Genomic DNA, 15,734 nt, shown 5'->3' on the forward strand with positions numbered 1-15,734 from the left:
GAGACAGAAAGGAGATGAGTGGGTTGACTAGGGCTGAGAGGGTTGAGGAGAATGAAAAAACCTTGTTAATGTTTAGTGGATTTTTTTGTGGGGGGGACAAAAATCTACAATTGGATTGTTGTGATGGTTACACATGTCTTTTAGTGGTTACACTAAGAACCACTGAATTGTATATATTAAAGTGTTGAAATTATGGTATGTAAATTACATCCCAATAAAGCTGTTAAAATTATGATAATTTTATATTTATAAATTCGAAAATTTATCCAAAATTACACATTCTTAAAACATGCAACCTAACGAGACTAACCCAAGAAGAAAAAATATCTAAAAAACCTATATCTACTCAGAAAGTTGTTTGTATACTTAAGTACCTTTACATAAAATGATTTCCAGTGATAAATGGCTCTCCAAGTAAGTTCTTCCAAATATTTAGGGAAGAAATAGCAGTAATCTTACATAAAAATCTTCCAGGAAACAGAAAAGAATATATTGCTCCAGAGTTTTATAAGCCCAACGTAAGCTTCAGATGAAAACTAAAAAGAATATTTCAAGAATAGAATCACAGGCCAGTTTCTCCTTTGAACATGCATGCAAAATGTGTAAACAAAAGCACAAACTGTATCCATGGTATGCAAAAGAGTAATATATCACAATCAAAGTGGCTGTATTCTAGTAATGCAAGGTTGGCTTAATGTTCAAACATGAAAGTGATCCCAGGAATGAATTAGAATGGGAAAAAAAAAGAAGTCTTGGGAATTCCCTGGTGGTTCAGTGGTTAGGACGGCGCTTTCACTGCTTGGGGCCTGGGGTTCAATCCCCGGTCAGGAACTAAGAAGCTGCAAGCCATGAGGCAGGGCCCAAAAAGAAAGAAAGAAAGAAAGAAAATAAGAAGTCTTAACCAGGAGAAGCACAAGATTGAATAAACATAACAGATAATGCCTTATGAAGCATACATGAAGATTATGGAATATTCTAAAATTTTAAAACAAAAAGAAATTGTTAAAGATTCAAGAGGATGTGACAAATATTGTACATAGGCAAAAAATAAAATACACAAGTGATGAGAGCCCCAAAATCCAGATGCCCAAGTCCTGTCTCTGAAGATTCTCATTCAATGGGTTCTGCATTTCCTCTATGTTTAAAAACCTACAGGTGATTCTGATACGATTCACAGACACTATGTAGAGCTTCTGCTTTACAGGAAATAATACCAGATTATTTTGTTATTTTATAGTTATATTAACAGGCTGTACTATTGACGAATGTCTGATGTCAAAATGCACTCCCCACTAGGGATAAAAAAGGAACTAGTACTCTCTTCTGTTACTTGGTGGCAGCATGCATATATTGCAAGGGCAATTATTTTAGGAACCCAAGTTAGTGGAACATTTTAGAACTGTAAGACTACGTAGGGATCATCTAGTCAAGCTTCCAACTATTATAGTTGTGAAAACTAAGGCCCATATAAATGAAATGATTGATCTCCAAAGAGCGTTAGTGAAAGAGTATGAAATAAAAAATATCTCTGAACTCTTAATTTAGTGCTATTTTTATTAATCTCAAGTATTAGCTCAAAGTTCAGTGTTACAGTTTTGGGATTGAATTCTTGCTCGAATTTACTGGTTCTGTGCCTTTTAGTAAGTTACTACAACACTTTTAACTTCGCTTTTCAGATATGTAAAATAGTGAGCCTTGACTGATACAGTGTATGAGATAGCCTAGCACTGTTCTAAACACATACAAGTACTTAAAATGTTTTGGCTCTCATCCCTCTTAAACAAGCTCTATCCTCTTAACAATAAAAGTGTTTTTCAGCTAGCAAAGCACCCCAGAGCTGACCACATTCTGGCAAGAAATATAGGATTCTTTTTCTTACTGGGAGGTTCTTTATACCTGATATTTGAACTGCACTGAAACATGAACTTCTCTTGTTTATACTGTATTAATGGATTTAATAGATGAATTTTAAAAAGTAATATGCAGGAATTAAGCTGCATTACTCTCAAGAAATATAATTCGATAGTGGTGGCTAGAATGATAAACAGTGTTTGGACAGGGAGTCCATATTGGATATGAACAACCTGTACTCCCATTTGTCTATTAAGATTAAATAGAATCTTTTCAAAATCTGTTTTAAAGGGCAGTTATTTTCTTCTGACTCATTTACATTACCTGCAAGAAAAAGACGACCTCCTGAATCCTGGTTTAAAAGGCTTTTAATATAAAGCAGATAATTTTTTGCAACATTTCCCAAACTTCCCATTATCAAATTGGCTGAGGCTTCTCAAAGACTATCATTTCACAACAATATCTCCATTTTCACCTTCTTTAAAGAATTGGCCTAATAGATGTGCCGTTAAAACAAAGCTTCACTCTCAACATATTTTTAAGTTTGTATTCAAACAGTATGAAGAAAACAGGATCAGGGAATTCAGCCATAAAAGTGAATGGATTACTGATACATGCTACATCATGGATGCAACTAAGTGAAAGAAGTCGGACACGAAAGGCCTCATATTGTATGGTTCCATTTCTACGAAATGTCCAGCAGTGGCAAATCCATAGAAACAGAAAGTATTATATATTAGTGGTTGCCAGGGGTTTGGAAGAGAGGGAAATAGGGAATGACTGCTTAAAATGGGTGTAGGTTTCCTTTTGGGGTGATGAAAATGTTTTGCAGCTAGGCAGTGGTGATAGTTGCACAACATTGTGACAGTACTAAATTCTACTGAATGGTACAGTGAGTTGTAAAATGATCAAAATGGTGAATTTTGTGTTATGTTCATTTTACTACAATAAAAAGGAGAAAGAGACTTTGAGTTTGGGAAAACAAGGTGAACTGGGCAAGAAAAAGACAGCTCTATTATTCAGTTTTCTCGCAGCTATCCCAGTGCATTAATCCTCAGCAGAAAGTAGGCTGAACTTGTAGATGATAGACATTCAACACAGTCCAGGGAAAAGTAAATAAAATAAAACCCAACTATTCTTCTTTAGCACATCTATGACAGGTTACCTTCCTGCTCAGCCACATGGACATTCATGAGGACGTTTCCATTTAGGTCTCCTCTACTTCAGTACTTTGCTCACAGCTCATTCACACATATAGGCAACAGCATTCCTTAATTCCATGGACACGGCAGTGCTGCTTGTGATCAGTCTCATGAAAAGAAAAGGAAAGGAGGAAAAAGCTTCCACATTGGCTTGGTCGTCTTGAGATGAAATGGCTGCAGAAGACAGCTTGATTGTCAAACTGGAAACTTTTATTTTCCTTTTCCTTTTCTTTTTATCTGTCCTATCAGGTCCTCTGCCCACTTCCCACCCACTTCTTTCAAACAGGAAAGACACTAATTAACTGCTTTTTTTTTTTTTTTTTTTTTTTTTGGTAAAACAACTGTTGTTTTAGATTTCTTGTTGTTCGGTGAATGTTATTGTTTTTATTGCCAAATGAGCTTCGGTGGTTGATGTAGGGGGTCTCTTGGGAACTTAACTTTTTCAAGTTTAAGTGGAAAAGCTTTTTTGTTTGAATTGGCTTTTACTGGGTGCTTCAAGATTTGCCCTTGGTTCTTTGATGGGGGACGTTTTATTGTCCCATACAATTCCATGAATACTTTTACACTGGCACTTAGTTTAATGGCATTTTCTATTTATAAATGTCTTTGAAACACATACTGTCAATTATTTGAGGGTAATGACCATGGCCATTGTTGGCACATCTTAAATGTGCATCGTGTTAATTTTTGAGTGTCATCTGGTCTACCATCAGTGCTTCCCTCTTTCTTTCACCCAGTTTTCTCCCTCATTTCCTTCTACAAATTTGTCTCATTTTTCTACTTTCCCTTTTGCTTCTCTATTCTTGCTTTCTCTTTCCCATTGCATCTGTCATTCTTCTTCTTCTCCTTCTGACTTCATTATTATGGCCAACCAAAACCTTTTCTAGTATGTTCTCTATCTTCCTTGCCACTTTATTGCCATCCACAAACTCTTACAGAATATTCTTGGTTGACTCCCTTACTTCCTAGCATACCCATGTACTTCATGATCATTTTAGAACATTGAAAAGGGTTGGAATTTTAAAAAATAGGTTAATTATAATCAGTCTTCTTTCATCTCTGGCATAAGACTCTTCTTCCTCAATTTGACCATTCTTAAATCTAGAAGTACTCCAGCTCATTGGTCCTCCTTACCCCCATGTCTAGGCAAAAGAACTTGTGAAAACTTAGCCCTGTTTAATACTTGAATTTATCAAAACATAAGAGAGCTAATTCTGCCTAAGGGCACCAAAGAAGAATAAAGATGCCACAGATAAACATTTAGTCCAATTTTATAATGGACTCTAAGTGCCTAGTTGAGTGCTAACCATTAACTCACTTGTACAACAGGGAGCTCATGACACAAACTAACATGTTAATTGTATAGACACTTCACTTCACCATTCCTCAATGTAGCTGATAAACTGCATCCAGTTGGCTTAAATAACATGAATGATGGATTTCCTTGTGTATATAAATTGGGAGTTTCTAAAGTGTTCTTTTTGCCTGTGTACAACTACTTACTACCACCTCACTTGGTTACTGCAATAGAAAATGATGACTAAGAAAAACATTGTCTCAATATCAGTGGACATAATGTCCTAGTGTTCTACAAAAATCTCAAAATTCTTAATCTAAAAGATAGATCTGCCAATCTTATTTCCTTATTCTTTGTTAATATAAATATCCAATCTATGAAGGTCTCAGTTTCCTTACTTAGAATATGAGGTGGATAGATTTGCTAATATCTAGGGACCTTTCCAATTTTAATATTCCCTGGGTATAAGGGCTGAGCCACACACGATGGCTCCCTTAATCATTAACCTCCCTCATGATGAAAGTTATCAGCAAGTTCTACTTGTAAGAGATCAAACATTCATATACATATATATTGTAGCACATTGACTTTTACAGAACTCAAAGTAACACAGCACAGTTACATTCATAGATTTAAGGTCACTGTGGTATACTTTACAATTTTTATTTTCCCTAGGAAGGAAATGTAGATCGCTAGGAAGGGATTTCTTTCTCTGCCTTTTAGTAATGTAAGCCTCTTATTATCTCTTGGATCCTAAAAGATGGGTAGGGTTTTGGCAGGTGGAGCTTAGGAAGACCTTCCAGGTGGCAGGGACAACATGAGAAAGGGCAGAAGGAAGAATGGATTTTGAGAAAGACTTGTTATCTTACATGATGAGAGCAGCGTTTCAAAATCTCTCTCCTGAGGAACACTGGTTTTAGATGATGTTAATGTAGTTACAGGACAGAAGCATTTGGGAAGAGCCGTACTCGACATCCCGACATGAAATTGAAGTTTCACTTTGTTACATTATATACTCTGAAAAGTTTTGGAGGAAGGAATTGATTTAATTTTTTTAATTCAGTCTTAGTCACACTTACTTGACAAACCTATATTCAGCTGATGGGACTGTATTTTGTGAAAGGCCAATTGGAGAAATGCTGAGATGGAGCTTAGGATATTTCTGTGTTGGGACAGGCATGTGATTATTTTTCTTATAATTCTTTACCGTTTGTCCTAACAATTGTTACTTTGCAGGATTCAGTTATTTTCTTTTTTACATCTTTATTGGAGTATAATTGCTTTACAGTGTTGTGTTAGTTTCTGCTGTATAACAAAGTGAATCAGCTATATGTATACATATATCCCCAGGTTTCAGTTTTAAGCCTTCTGTTTTTACTTGAGTCATTGGGCCTCTTAGAAAGCTCAACAATTCTGGGGTCTTCTTCTCTTATGTAGTTTCCAGGAACTCCTGGCACTTACCACTATTTCCTCTTGATCCTTTTCCTCTGACTTCAAACTTCTTATGATTGTGAGCTGATTGTCTTCTCAGCCTCTAGTGTCAAAACCAGGTACCTTGCTCATCTTCATTGTCTCAGTTACAAGGTGCAATATTTCCCATGTTTATATGTGTCAAAATATAAGTCAGGAATTGATACATAGAATATGCTTAATAAAAATTTTATTTCCATTTTTTCTTTGTTCAAAGGTATCCAAACACTGGCAAACTTCTTAAACTGAAAGGCGAGTCATCTAATTTATTCAGCTCATTCAACCATCAATATTGAATATTTGTCTTTTTTCTTACACATATTTCTTGTATTCCAATCGTGACATTCTAGAGCACAGTGAACACATTTATAACTTATTACTGCATTACTACCTTGGCTATTCCTTGACCAAAATTTACTTCATACAACTGACAGCCTAATTAACATACTGGAGGTTTTTTTTTAATGTATGCATACAAACAATAAACACCAATTGCATTGCTAATAACTGAATTTTTACATCTCTATGCACCCATGTATCCAACACCAGGTCAAGATATTATAAAATATTTCTAACACCCTACAATGTTCTCTGTTACTTCTTTCTGTTCCATACTCCCCCAGGGCAACACCTAAACTGACCTCTATCACCATATATGACATACATGGAAACACACAGTGTGTATTCTTTGGTATCTGGCATTTGGGCACATATCATTATATCAGTAGTTTATTCATTTATTGTGTTTCCCTGATTTTTTAAAACCTAGACATTCATACAGTGTCAGAGAACCACTGATTTCTTAATATTATTATGCTGACCTCCATCTTCAGGGGCTTTCCACATTCTTCCATGTGTCTTTCTACCTACTTTCTCTTCTATCTAATTATGTTTCATTTAACCCACCTCAGCCAGCCTTTCCCCCATATTCCCTAACACGTAGCACTCTTGTGTTCACTCTTGTGTTCAGTTTTGTTCCCTATTCCATAAGCCCTCTGTGCCATTCCTGACACTGTGCTTGTTCCCTGCCCGGAAGGCCTGTTCCCTACCCTCTGCTCTCCTTCCTATATACTTGTTCAAGACTCAATTTAAATGCTACCTGTTCTAAGAAGTCTTCTCAGAAAAAGCCAGTGCTTTTTGGAATCCTTCTTTAATGAAATCCCATAGCAAGTGTAATCTGTCCTCCCTGATCTGGTAATTAATTATCCATTGTTCCTATCATATAGTGTTTGTTTTTCTTATGTGCTGTTATTGTTTATTTAAGCTGATTATAGTGACTTGAACCAGGAACTCGGTCATTTTCCTCTTCATTTTAGTGCAAGTTTCTGTAATATGGAGTTAAACTCCTTTTCCCTCACTTCCCATTCACCCTCAGCACTTGTTAAACATAAAGTACAAGTGAAACTTATTGGTTAACAGGTTTTTGTGGTCCTTGATTCTGGTCCCTAGAGCTAAGCTGCACTTCTGTCATGCTAATTTGACTGATTCCTTATTGTCACATAACTCAGGAATTAACTAAATCATTACAAATTTAGATACATATAAGATATTATAAAAAAAAAACAGTGGATATTACAAGTTTAGGCCTGGAGGAGAGTGTTGTATGAGTCCTAGTTTGGTGGGGCTCACACTTAATGATCGAGCCTTCCAATATTCCATTGTAAGTAAGAAAGAGGTATGCAAATATATGGTTAATACTTAACAGTGTTGATAAAAAAGAGAAGAGAGAAAGGGACAACAGGTACTTTGAGGGCTTTTTAGAATTCATGAACAATTATGATTGGATGGGGAAAAAGAAAAACTGAGGGCTAACCTCCCACAAATGAGCTCAGGAAAGAGAGAAGGGCTCATCTGCTATGCAGGTAGAGAGGTTTGACCTACAGAAACTTAGAAAACCTCAATAATCTGAGCAGTATTGGCAAGAGGCAAACTAAAGGGCTAACAAAAGTCTGCAAAAGTCTCACACAAAGAACTTTGGCATGGTGTTCATCATCTAGCTAATCCTAATATGCAGACATTTATGAGAGTAAAGTTAGGTCTTTGCCAGAGTGGGTTCCTTATTTGGGCAACTGGGTCAAATGAAGAAAGGCAAATGTAGGCTGCCAAAGTAAATAAGGAGAGGAAAAACATACCATTCATCAGTGATTTCCCACCAATATTCTTAGCCTCCACCTTATCTCTGTCATACTGGTAACACAAGAACTAGACTGAACAATCAGGTAAAATGTCTCTACAGAAACTGAGGTAATATAGAAAATAAAAGAATAAAACATAAAATTGTAAATTTTCTTCCTAGGGGTAATTGAGATGATAGTTCAGTAATAACATAAGATCAGTTGAAGTCTAAAGAAATTTTAGAAAACCTGGATAAAGTAAGAAAACACCTGTTCGCTGGCATCAGAATGTTAGAGAGACACCAAGACATGTGGGCCAAGTTCTGGAGAGAATGGAAACACAGACGCAAGCTTGACATTTGGTGCAGCTTTTCTCCTTGGGGCATTTGCTGATTCAAATCTTACAGCCTAGGAGCTGAAAAGCCAAGGAGATCAAAAGACTCTAACCACAGAAGCCAAATGGCAAGAGCTCAAGCTAAAGGCAATAACTAATGGAATGACAAGCTAAGTGTATCTTTAGTCTCACAGGGCTGCAGGAACCATTACATTTAAACCCTAACAAATACAAGGGTAGTTGGGAATAGGGAGAATCCAAACATTCACATGGTAATCCCAAAGGGCAACACCCGTAGAGGAAGGACAAGACAGAAATAGACCAACCTTCACACAGACTGAAAAACAGCTTTGAAAGAGCTCAAACTGAGAATGGACTAAGGTTACCAGTCCCTATAGTAACTGTCTGCCATGGGCAAAAGTAAATCTTTTCAAGAGAAAGATAACAACATCCAGAATGTGGAGGTATCTTTATAGTTTCCTGAAATAAGTTGAACCCAATTTTAATATAAAAAATAATTTGACATACCAGGAAAAAGATGAAATGATCAAAAGCTCAAAAAAAAAAAAAAAAGACAATATAAATAGACACAGGAGGACAAGAGTTAGCAGGCCTTGGTTATAAAAACAACAACAAGGGCTTCCCTGGTGGCACAGTGGTTGAGAGTCTGCCTGCCGATGCAGGGGACACGGGTTCGTGCCCCGATCCAGGAAGATACCACATGCCACAAAGTGGCTAGGCCTGTGAGCCATGGCCGCTGAGCCTGCGCGTCTGGAGCCTGTGCTCTGCAATGGGAGAGGCCACAACAGTGAGAGGCCCGAGTATCACAAAAAAACAAAACTAAACTAAAAAACAACAAAACAGCTATGATTAAACAAAGAAAATATACACATGGCAAATAAGTGTATGAAAAGATGCTACACATTCCATGTCATCAGTGAATTTTAAATTAGAACAATAATGAGATACCACTACACACCTATTCAAATGGCTAAAATCTGAAAACTGAAATACCGAAGTTGGTGATGATGCAGAACAATTGGAATTCTCATTTGTAGCTAGTGGGATACTTGGCACTTTCTTACAAAACTAAACGTACTTTTACCATACAGTGATCTAGTAATCATGCTTTTTGGTATTTACCCATAGGAACTGAAAAGTTATGTCCGCATAAAAACCTGCACATGGATGTTTATAACAGTTTCTTGCATAATTGCCAAAACTTGAAATCAACCAAGATGTTTTTCAGTAGGTGAATGGATAAACAAACTATGGTATATCCGTACAAAGGAACAGCACTCAGCAATAAAAAGAAAAGGCTATGAAGCCATGAAAAGACATGGAAGAAGCTTAAATGCATATTGCTAAGTGAAGAAAAGCCAATCTGCAAAGGCTATATGCATATTATATGATTGCAGCTATTTGAAATTTAGGAAAAGGCAAAGTGTGGAGACAATCAAAAGATCAGTGGTTGCCAGAGGGTGTGGGGAGGGAGAAAAGGATGGGTGAAGCCCAGAATTTTAATGGCAGAGAAATTCCTGTGTATGGTTCTGTAATGGTGGATACAGGTTATTGCACATTTGTCAAAAATCATATAATGTACAAAACAAAGAGTGAAGTCTAAAGTAAAGCATGGACATTAGTTAGTAATAATGTATCAATATTGGTTCATTGACTATAACAAATATATTATGCTAATTTAAGATGTTAGTAATAGGGGAAACTGGGTAGAGAGGTAAGAAAGTATGAGAACTCTCTCCTTTCTGCTTAATTTTTCTGTAAACCAGAAAATGCTCCAAAATAGTCTGTAAATTTAAAAAACAAATCTAGACCTGCATACAAAACTTGCACATAAATTCAACCACAACAGCATTATTCTTGAGGGCCCCAAAGTGGAACTAACCCAAATGGCCATTTACTGTGAATGGATAAATGAAACACAGTAATATCCACACCATGGAATATTATTCAGCCATAAAAAGAAATCAAGTACTGATACATGCTACAACATGGATGAACCTTAAAAACATGCTAAGTAATTGTATGATTCCATTTGTATGCAATGTCCAGACTAGGCAAATCTGTAGAGACAAAGTATATTAGTGGCTGCCTAGGGTTTGGAGAAGTGGGGGAGTGAGTGACTTATAATAGATTCTTTTTCTTTGGGGGGGTGGATGAAAGTTTTATAGTTGATTGTGGTAGTAGATGCATAACACATTAAATTGTACACTTTAAATAATATGGAAAGTAAATTATATCTCAATGAAACTATTATTTAAAATTATGATTAATGTATTCAAAAAGGACAACATATGCAATTTAAGCAAAAATTATCTGTGAAATGCAACCAAAGGAAAATTCTAGAATTAAAAACACTGAAATTAAGCACTCAGAGGATCAGTTTAACAGTATCTTAGTCAAACAAAAGAAAGTATTACAAATGTCGATTAAAAAATAACTACATTAAAATTTTGAGGGAAAAGCATGGAAAACAGAGAAATAAGTACATAAGACATATGGAGTATATGTAAAACACTGTGTCTAGCCAGGCCCAAGTCACACAGCCTTGGGAGGAGACACACCGCCTACCTGAATCACAAGGACTTCTCCAAAGGAAAAATGATGCCAGAAGTGGAAGGAATGAATTGCAAAGAAAACGAACAATGGTACACTATAATCTAGATATACATCCATAAATACATAGGTTCCCTGGGGTTGTGATCTGGTACAAACAATAAAAAAAAGTACAAAAATAAAAATGGACTCATAGTAGAGGCTGCTAGCTTCTGCTGAGGAAAATGTCCAGGGAAGAAGAGTTGATTTATTTAGTTATTTTTTAGAGTCCACATATAAGTGACATTAGGAAAAGGCAAAGTGTGGAGACAATCAAAAGAATAATAAATCAGAGAACAAAAATGTACTATTTGTCTTTGTCTTATTTCACTTAGCATAGTGTCCTCCAGTTTTATCTATGTTGTCTTAAATGATAGGATTTTCTTCTTTTTTAAGGTTGAATATTCCATTGCATATATATACCATATTTCCCTTATCCATTAATCTACTATGGACACTAAGATTGTTTCCATACCTTGGCTCTTGTGAATAATGCTACAATGAACATGGGAGTACAGATATCTCTTCAAATAATGATGATGTTTCCTTTGGATATATACTCAGAAGTGGGAGGGAGGAAGAGCTTATGACACAAATTGACCATGTGTAAAAGATGTTGTAGGAATGAAAAAGTCTGAACACCTAGGAAGAAAGGGGGAGCATGGAGTATTTGGAAAGGACATTGTTCAAGGTCATACATAGTTTAAAATTATGACATTTCAGTGAGCCCGTATGCATGAAGCCTTGCTTATATTTTGGGATTTGAATACAGTGCAAAGAAGTGTTGCTAAATTTTCGATCAACATCAAAAAAAAGGGTGGAAATGTTTTTTCTTTTATTATGAAACTGCAGGAAAGGCAAGCCTTATAAGCAGCATGAGGCCCAGTAGAATTTTCCCTTATGATAGTGGTAATTTAGGAGAATAAGAAGGATCCAAGACCATAGAACAATTTTGAAAGCAAAATAAGACTGCTGCCCAGTGTATGAGATTAAGTTTTAACGGCATATGATGAAGTGACCATGACACAAACAGCAGAGCTCATTGAATTGTTGAAAATGGCTCTTGAAGCTACAGGAAATGGACAGTAGACATAGAAAAAGAACAAGGTAAATCCAAAAGAGTGGAAGGACAAAATTAATCAAGAGAAAAGTCAAAAATAGAGGAGAAAAGCAGTAAACTTGACAAATAAAACCAAAACGTTGTCTTTTAGAAAGACCAGTAAAATAAGCAATATTTGGCAAATATGAGAGATGGGACTAGCTATAAAACAGAGAGAATTTTTTTTTAATTACAAAAGAATACTATGCTAGCTTTATACCAACACATTTGAGAATCTGGACAAAATGGCTAAGTTTTTCTTGTCTAAATAAGGACAGTATACTATAACAACAAAATATTTGCTGATAGTGATCCTTCGTTTTTATTTTTACAAATATTTGCAATAAAACCTTTTGCTTGGATCCTTAGATATCATTATAAAACATAAAATTTTCAGGAGCAATAAATCAGAGAACAAAAATTAATATAAAACTTATCTTCTCATGTTCAGGCAAAATTAAGGGAGAATAAATATTTCAGAGAATGGTTAAAAACCTGGTACCTTAAACAAGGAATTGTTATTTTAGGCCTAGTTAATAACTCTGTGATTGTTTACTTTGTAAGTAAACAGTGCACTTTTAAATCCACTTTACTATTTAATATTAATTAATTAACGCTAGAGAATGTAATTCCTGGTAAAATCTTTTCAATCAGATTATATATGCACAAAACATCCATTTCAAACTGTCAAGAAAAATGAGTAATATTGACATATTTGGATATTATGGTCAGTTATATGCTAACAAAGTGAGAATGGAGGCAATTATGTAGATACTCCAGTTTCCAGTAAAAGTCATCTGCTTTGCTTGATAATTTAGCAAAATACCAATCTGGTAGTTTAACAAGTAACCATATTGCTCTGAATCAAATACCTTACAAAATAGTGTTAGCATGGGTTTATAACTTTTTAAAATGCTTTCATCACATCATTCTGTTGTTAATGTTGGTATTTATCCTGAAATGACACCCAATCTGTTTTTAGTTCTTTGGCATGTATGAAGTCAACAAAAGCACTCTCTCCTGGGTTTTACTGCTTCCTCAGAAGAATGCACAGTATTTGGAACGAAACCACTTTTAACCCCTTCCCAGCCATCCTGAATACAAATTTCTCCCCTTTTAATAAGCTCATATATGTCTCTTGTCAAGATAGTGAAGGATTCCTCAACATTTGTAGCATCTTTTGCTGAGGTTTCTATATACTTCATACCACAGTCTGCTGACAGTCTTTCAGCTTCTTCCCTTGTAACTTGACGTTGTGAAGCTAAATCACATTTATGTCCCACTAGCAGAAATACAATCTGAAATGGCTGTACATGCATTTTTGCTTCTTCTAGCCAATCTTTCACATGTTCAAAAGATCGTCGGTTAGTAATGTCAAATACTAAAAATCCACCAACCGAGTTGCGGTAATAAGATCGAGTTATTGATCTGAAAAATAAATAGAAAAAAAGGTTGTAATTAATGTGATTTAACTAGAGTTTATAAGTCAAATATGAAGTGTCAAAGTGAACAAAAAAATTCTATGAAACTAATATGCAAGCCAGTTTCATCCACTGACATTAAAGTAGATATTTAAAAATAGACAAATAAGCACTTAAATGTCATCTCACACTCAGAATTACTTGTTTTTATTTTTAAATATCTGATAGAATAATTATTACATTACTGTGGTTAAAAGTAGGCACACAGAAAGATTTGGTGTGGGGCAGAGGTTACACAGCAGACCAGATCTTAAGAATCTCTCCCGGCTGCTGTGGAAAGATGGCGGAGGAGTAAGACGCGGAGATCACCTTCCTCCCCACAAATACACCAGAAATACATCTACATGTGGAACAACTCCTACAAAACACCTACTGAATGCTGGCAGAAGACCTCAGACCTCCCAAAAGGCAAGAAACTCCCCACGTACCTGGCTGAGTGGATGAAAGGCTCTTGCTGCTCCAGCCAGGAGTCAGGACTCTGCCTCTGAGGTGGGAGAGCCAACTTCAGGACACTGGTCAACAAGAGACCTCCCAGCCCCACATAATATCAAACGGCGAAAATCTCCCAGAGATCTCCATCTCAACACCAGCACCCAGCTTCACTCAACGACCAGCAAGCTACAGTGCTGGACAACCTATGCCAACCATATAGCAAAACAGGAACACAACCCCACCCACTAGCAGAGAGGCTGCCTAAAATCATAATAAGTCCACAGACACCCCAAAACACACCACCAGACGTGGACCTGCCCACTAGAGAGACAAGATCTAGCCTCATACACCACAACACAGGCACTAGTCCCCTCCACCAGGAAGCCTACACAACCCACTGAACCAACCTTAGCCACTGGAGACAGACATCAAAAACAACGGGAGCTACGAACTTGCAGCCTGCAAAAAGGTGAACCCAATCACAGTAAGATAAGCAAAATGAGAAGACAGAAAAACACACAGCAGATGAAGGAGCAAGATAAAAACCCACCAGACCTAACAAATGAAGAGGAAATAGGCAGTCTACCTGAAAAAGAGTTCAGAATAATGATAGTAAAGATGATCCAAAATCTTGGAAATAGAATGGACAAAATGCAAGAAGCAGTTAACAAGGACCTAGAAGAAATAAAGATGAAACAGACAATGATGAACAACACAATAAATGAAATGAAAAATACTCTAGATGGGATCAATAGCAGAATAAATGAGGCAGAAGAACGGATAAGTGACCTGGAAGATAAAATAGTGGAAATAACTACTGCAGAGCAGAATAAAGAAAAAAGAATGAAAAGAACTGAGGACAGTCTCAGAGACCTCTGGGACAACATTAAACGCACCAACATTCGAATTATAGGGGTTCCAGAAGAAGAAGAGAAAAAGAAAGGGACTGAGAAAATATTTGAAGAGATTATAGTTGAAAACTTCCCTAATATGGGAAAGGAAATCGTTAATCAAGTCCAGGAAGCACAGAGAGTCCCATACAGGATAAATTCAAGGAGAAATACGCCAAGACACATATTAATCAAACTGTCAAAAACTAAATACAAAGAAAGCATATTAAAAGCAGCAAGGGAAAAACAACAAATAACACACAAGGGAATCCCCATAAGGTTAACAGCTGATCTCTCAGCAGAAACTCTACAAGCCAGAAGGGAGTGGCAGGACATACTGAAAGTGATGAAGGAGAAAAACCTGCAACCAAGATTACTCTACCCAGCAAGGATCTCATTCAGATTTGATGGAGAAATTAAAACCTTTACAGACAAGCAAAAGCTGAGAGAGTTCAGCACCACCAAACCAGCTTTACAACAAATGCTAAAGGAACTGCTCTAGACAAAAACACAAGAGAAGGAAAAGTCCTATAATAACGAACCCAAAACAATTTAGAAAATGGGAATAGGAACATACATATCGATAATTACCTTAAATGTAAATGGACTAAATGCTCCCACCAAAAGACACAGATTGGCTGAATGGATACAAAAACAAGACCCATATATATGCTGTCTACAAGAGACCCACTTCAGACCTAGAGACACATACAGACTGAAAGTAAGGGGATGGAAAAAGATATTCCATGCAAATGGAAACCAAAAGAAAGCTGGAGTAGCAATTCTCATATCAGACAAAATAGACTTTAAAATAAGGACTATCAGAAGAGACAAAGAAGGACACTACATAATGATTAAGGGATCGATCCAAGAAGAAGATATAACAATTGTAAATACTTATGCCCCCAACATAGGAGCACCTCAATACATAAGGCAAATACTAACAACCAT

At 36.3% G+C, this 15,734-nt stretch overlaps 1 protein-coding gene across 1 annotated transcript in view; it reads right to left on the bottom strand.

Annotated features, from left to right (window-relative positions):
- Nucleotides 1-12,981: 12,981 nt before the first annotated feature.
- Nucleotides 12,982-15,734, bottom strand: part of RAB39A (RAB39A, member RAS oncogene family) — a 32,867-nt gene continuing 30,114 nt past the window's right edge. The window contains exon 2 of the mRNA XM_007452640.1: nt 12,982-13,415. Coding sequence (XP_007452702.1) covers nt 12,982-13,415 — 434 coding nt within the window. The remainder of the gene's footprint in view (nt 13,416-15,734) is intronic.

This window comes from Lipotes vexillifer, unplaced genomic scaffold (genome assembly GCF_000442215.2).
Source record: "Lipotes vexillifer unplaced genomic scaffold, Lipotes_vexillifer_v1.1 scaffold426, whole genome shotgun sequence".
Taxonomy (NCBI): Eukaryota; Metazoa; Chordata; class Mammalia; order Artiodactyla; family Lipotidae; genus Lipotes; species Lipotes vexillifer.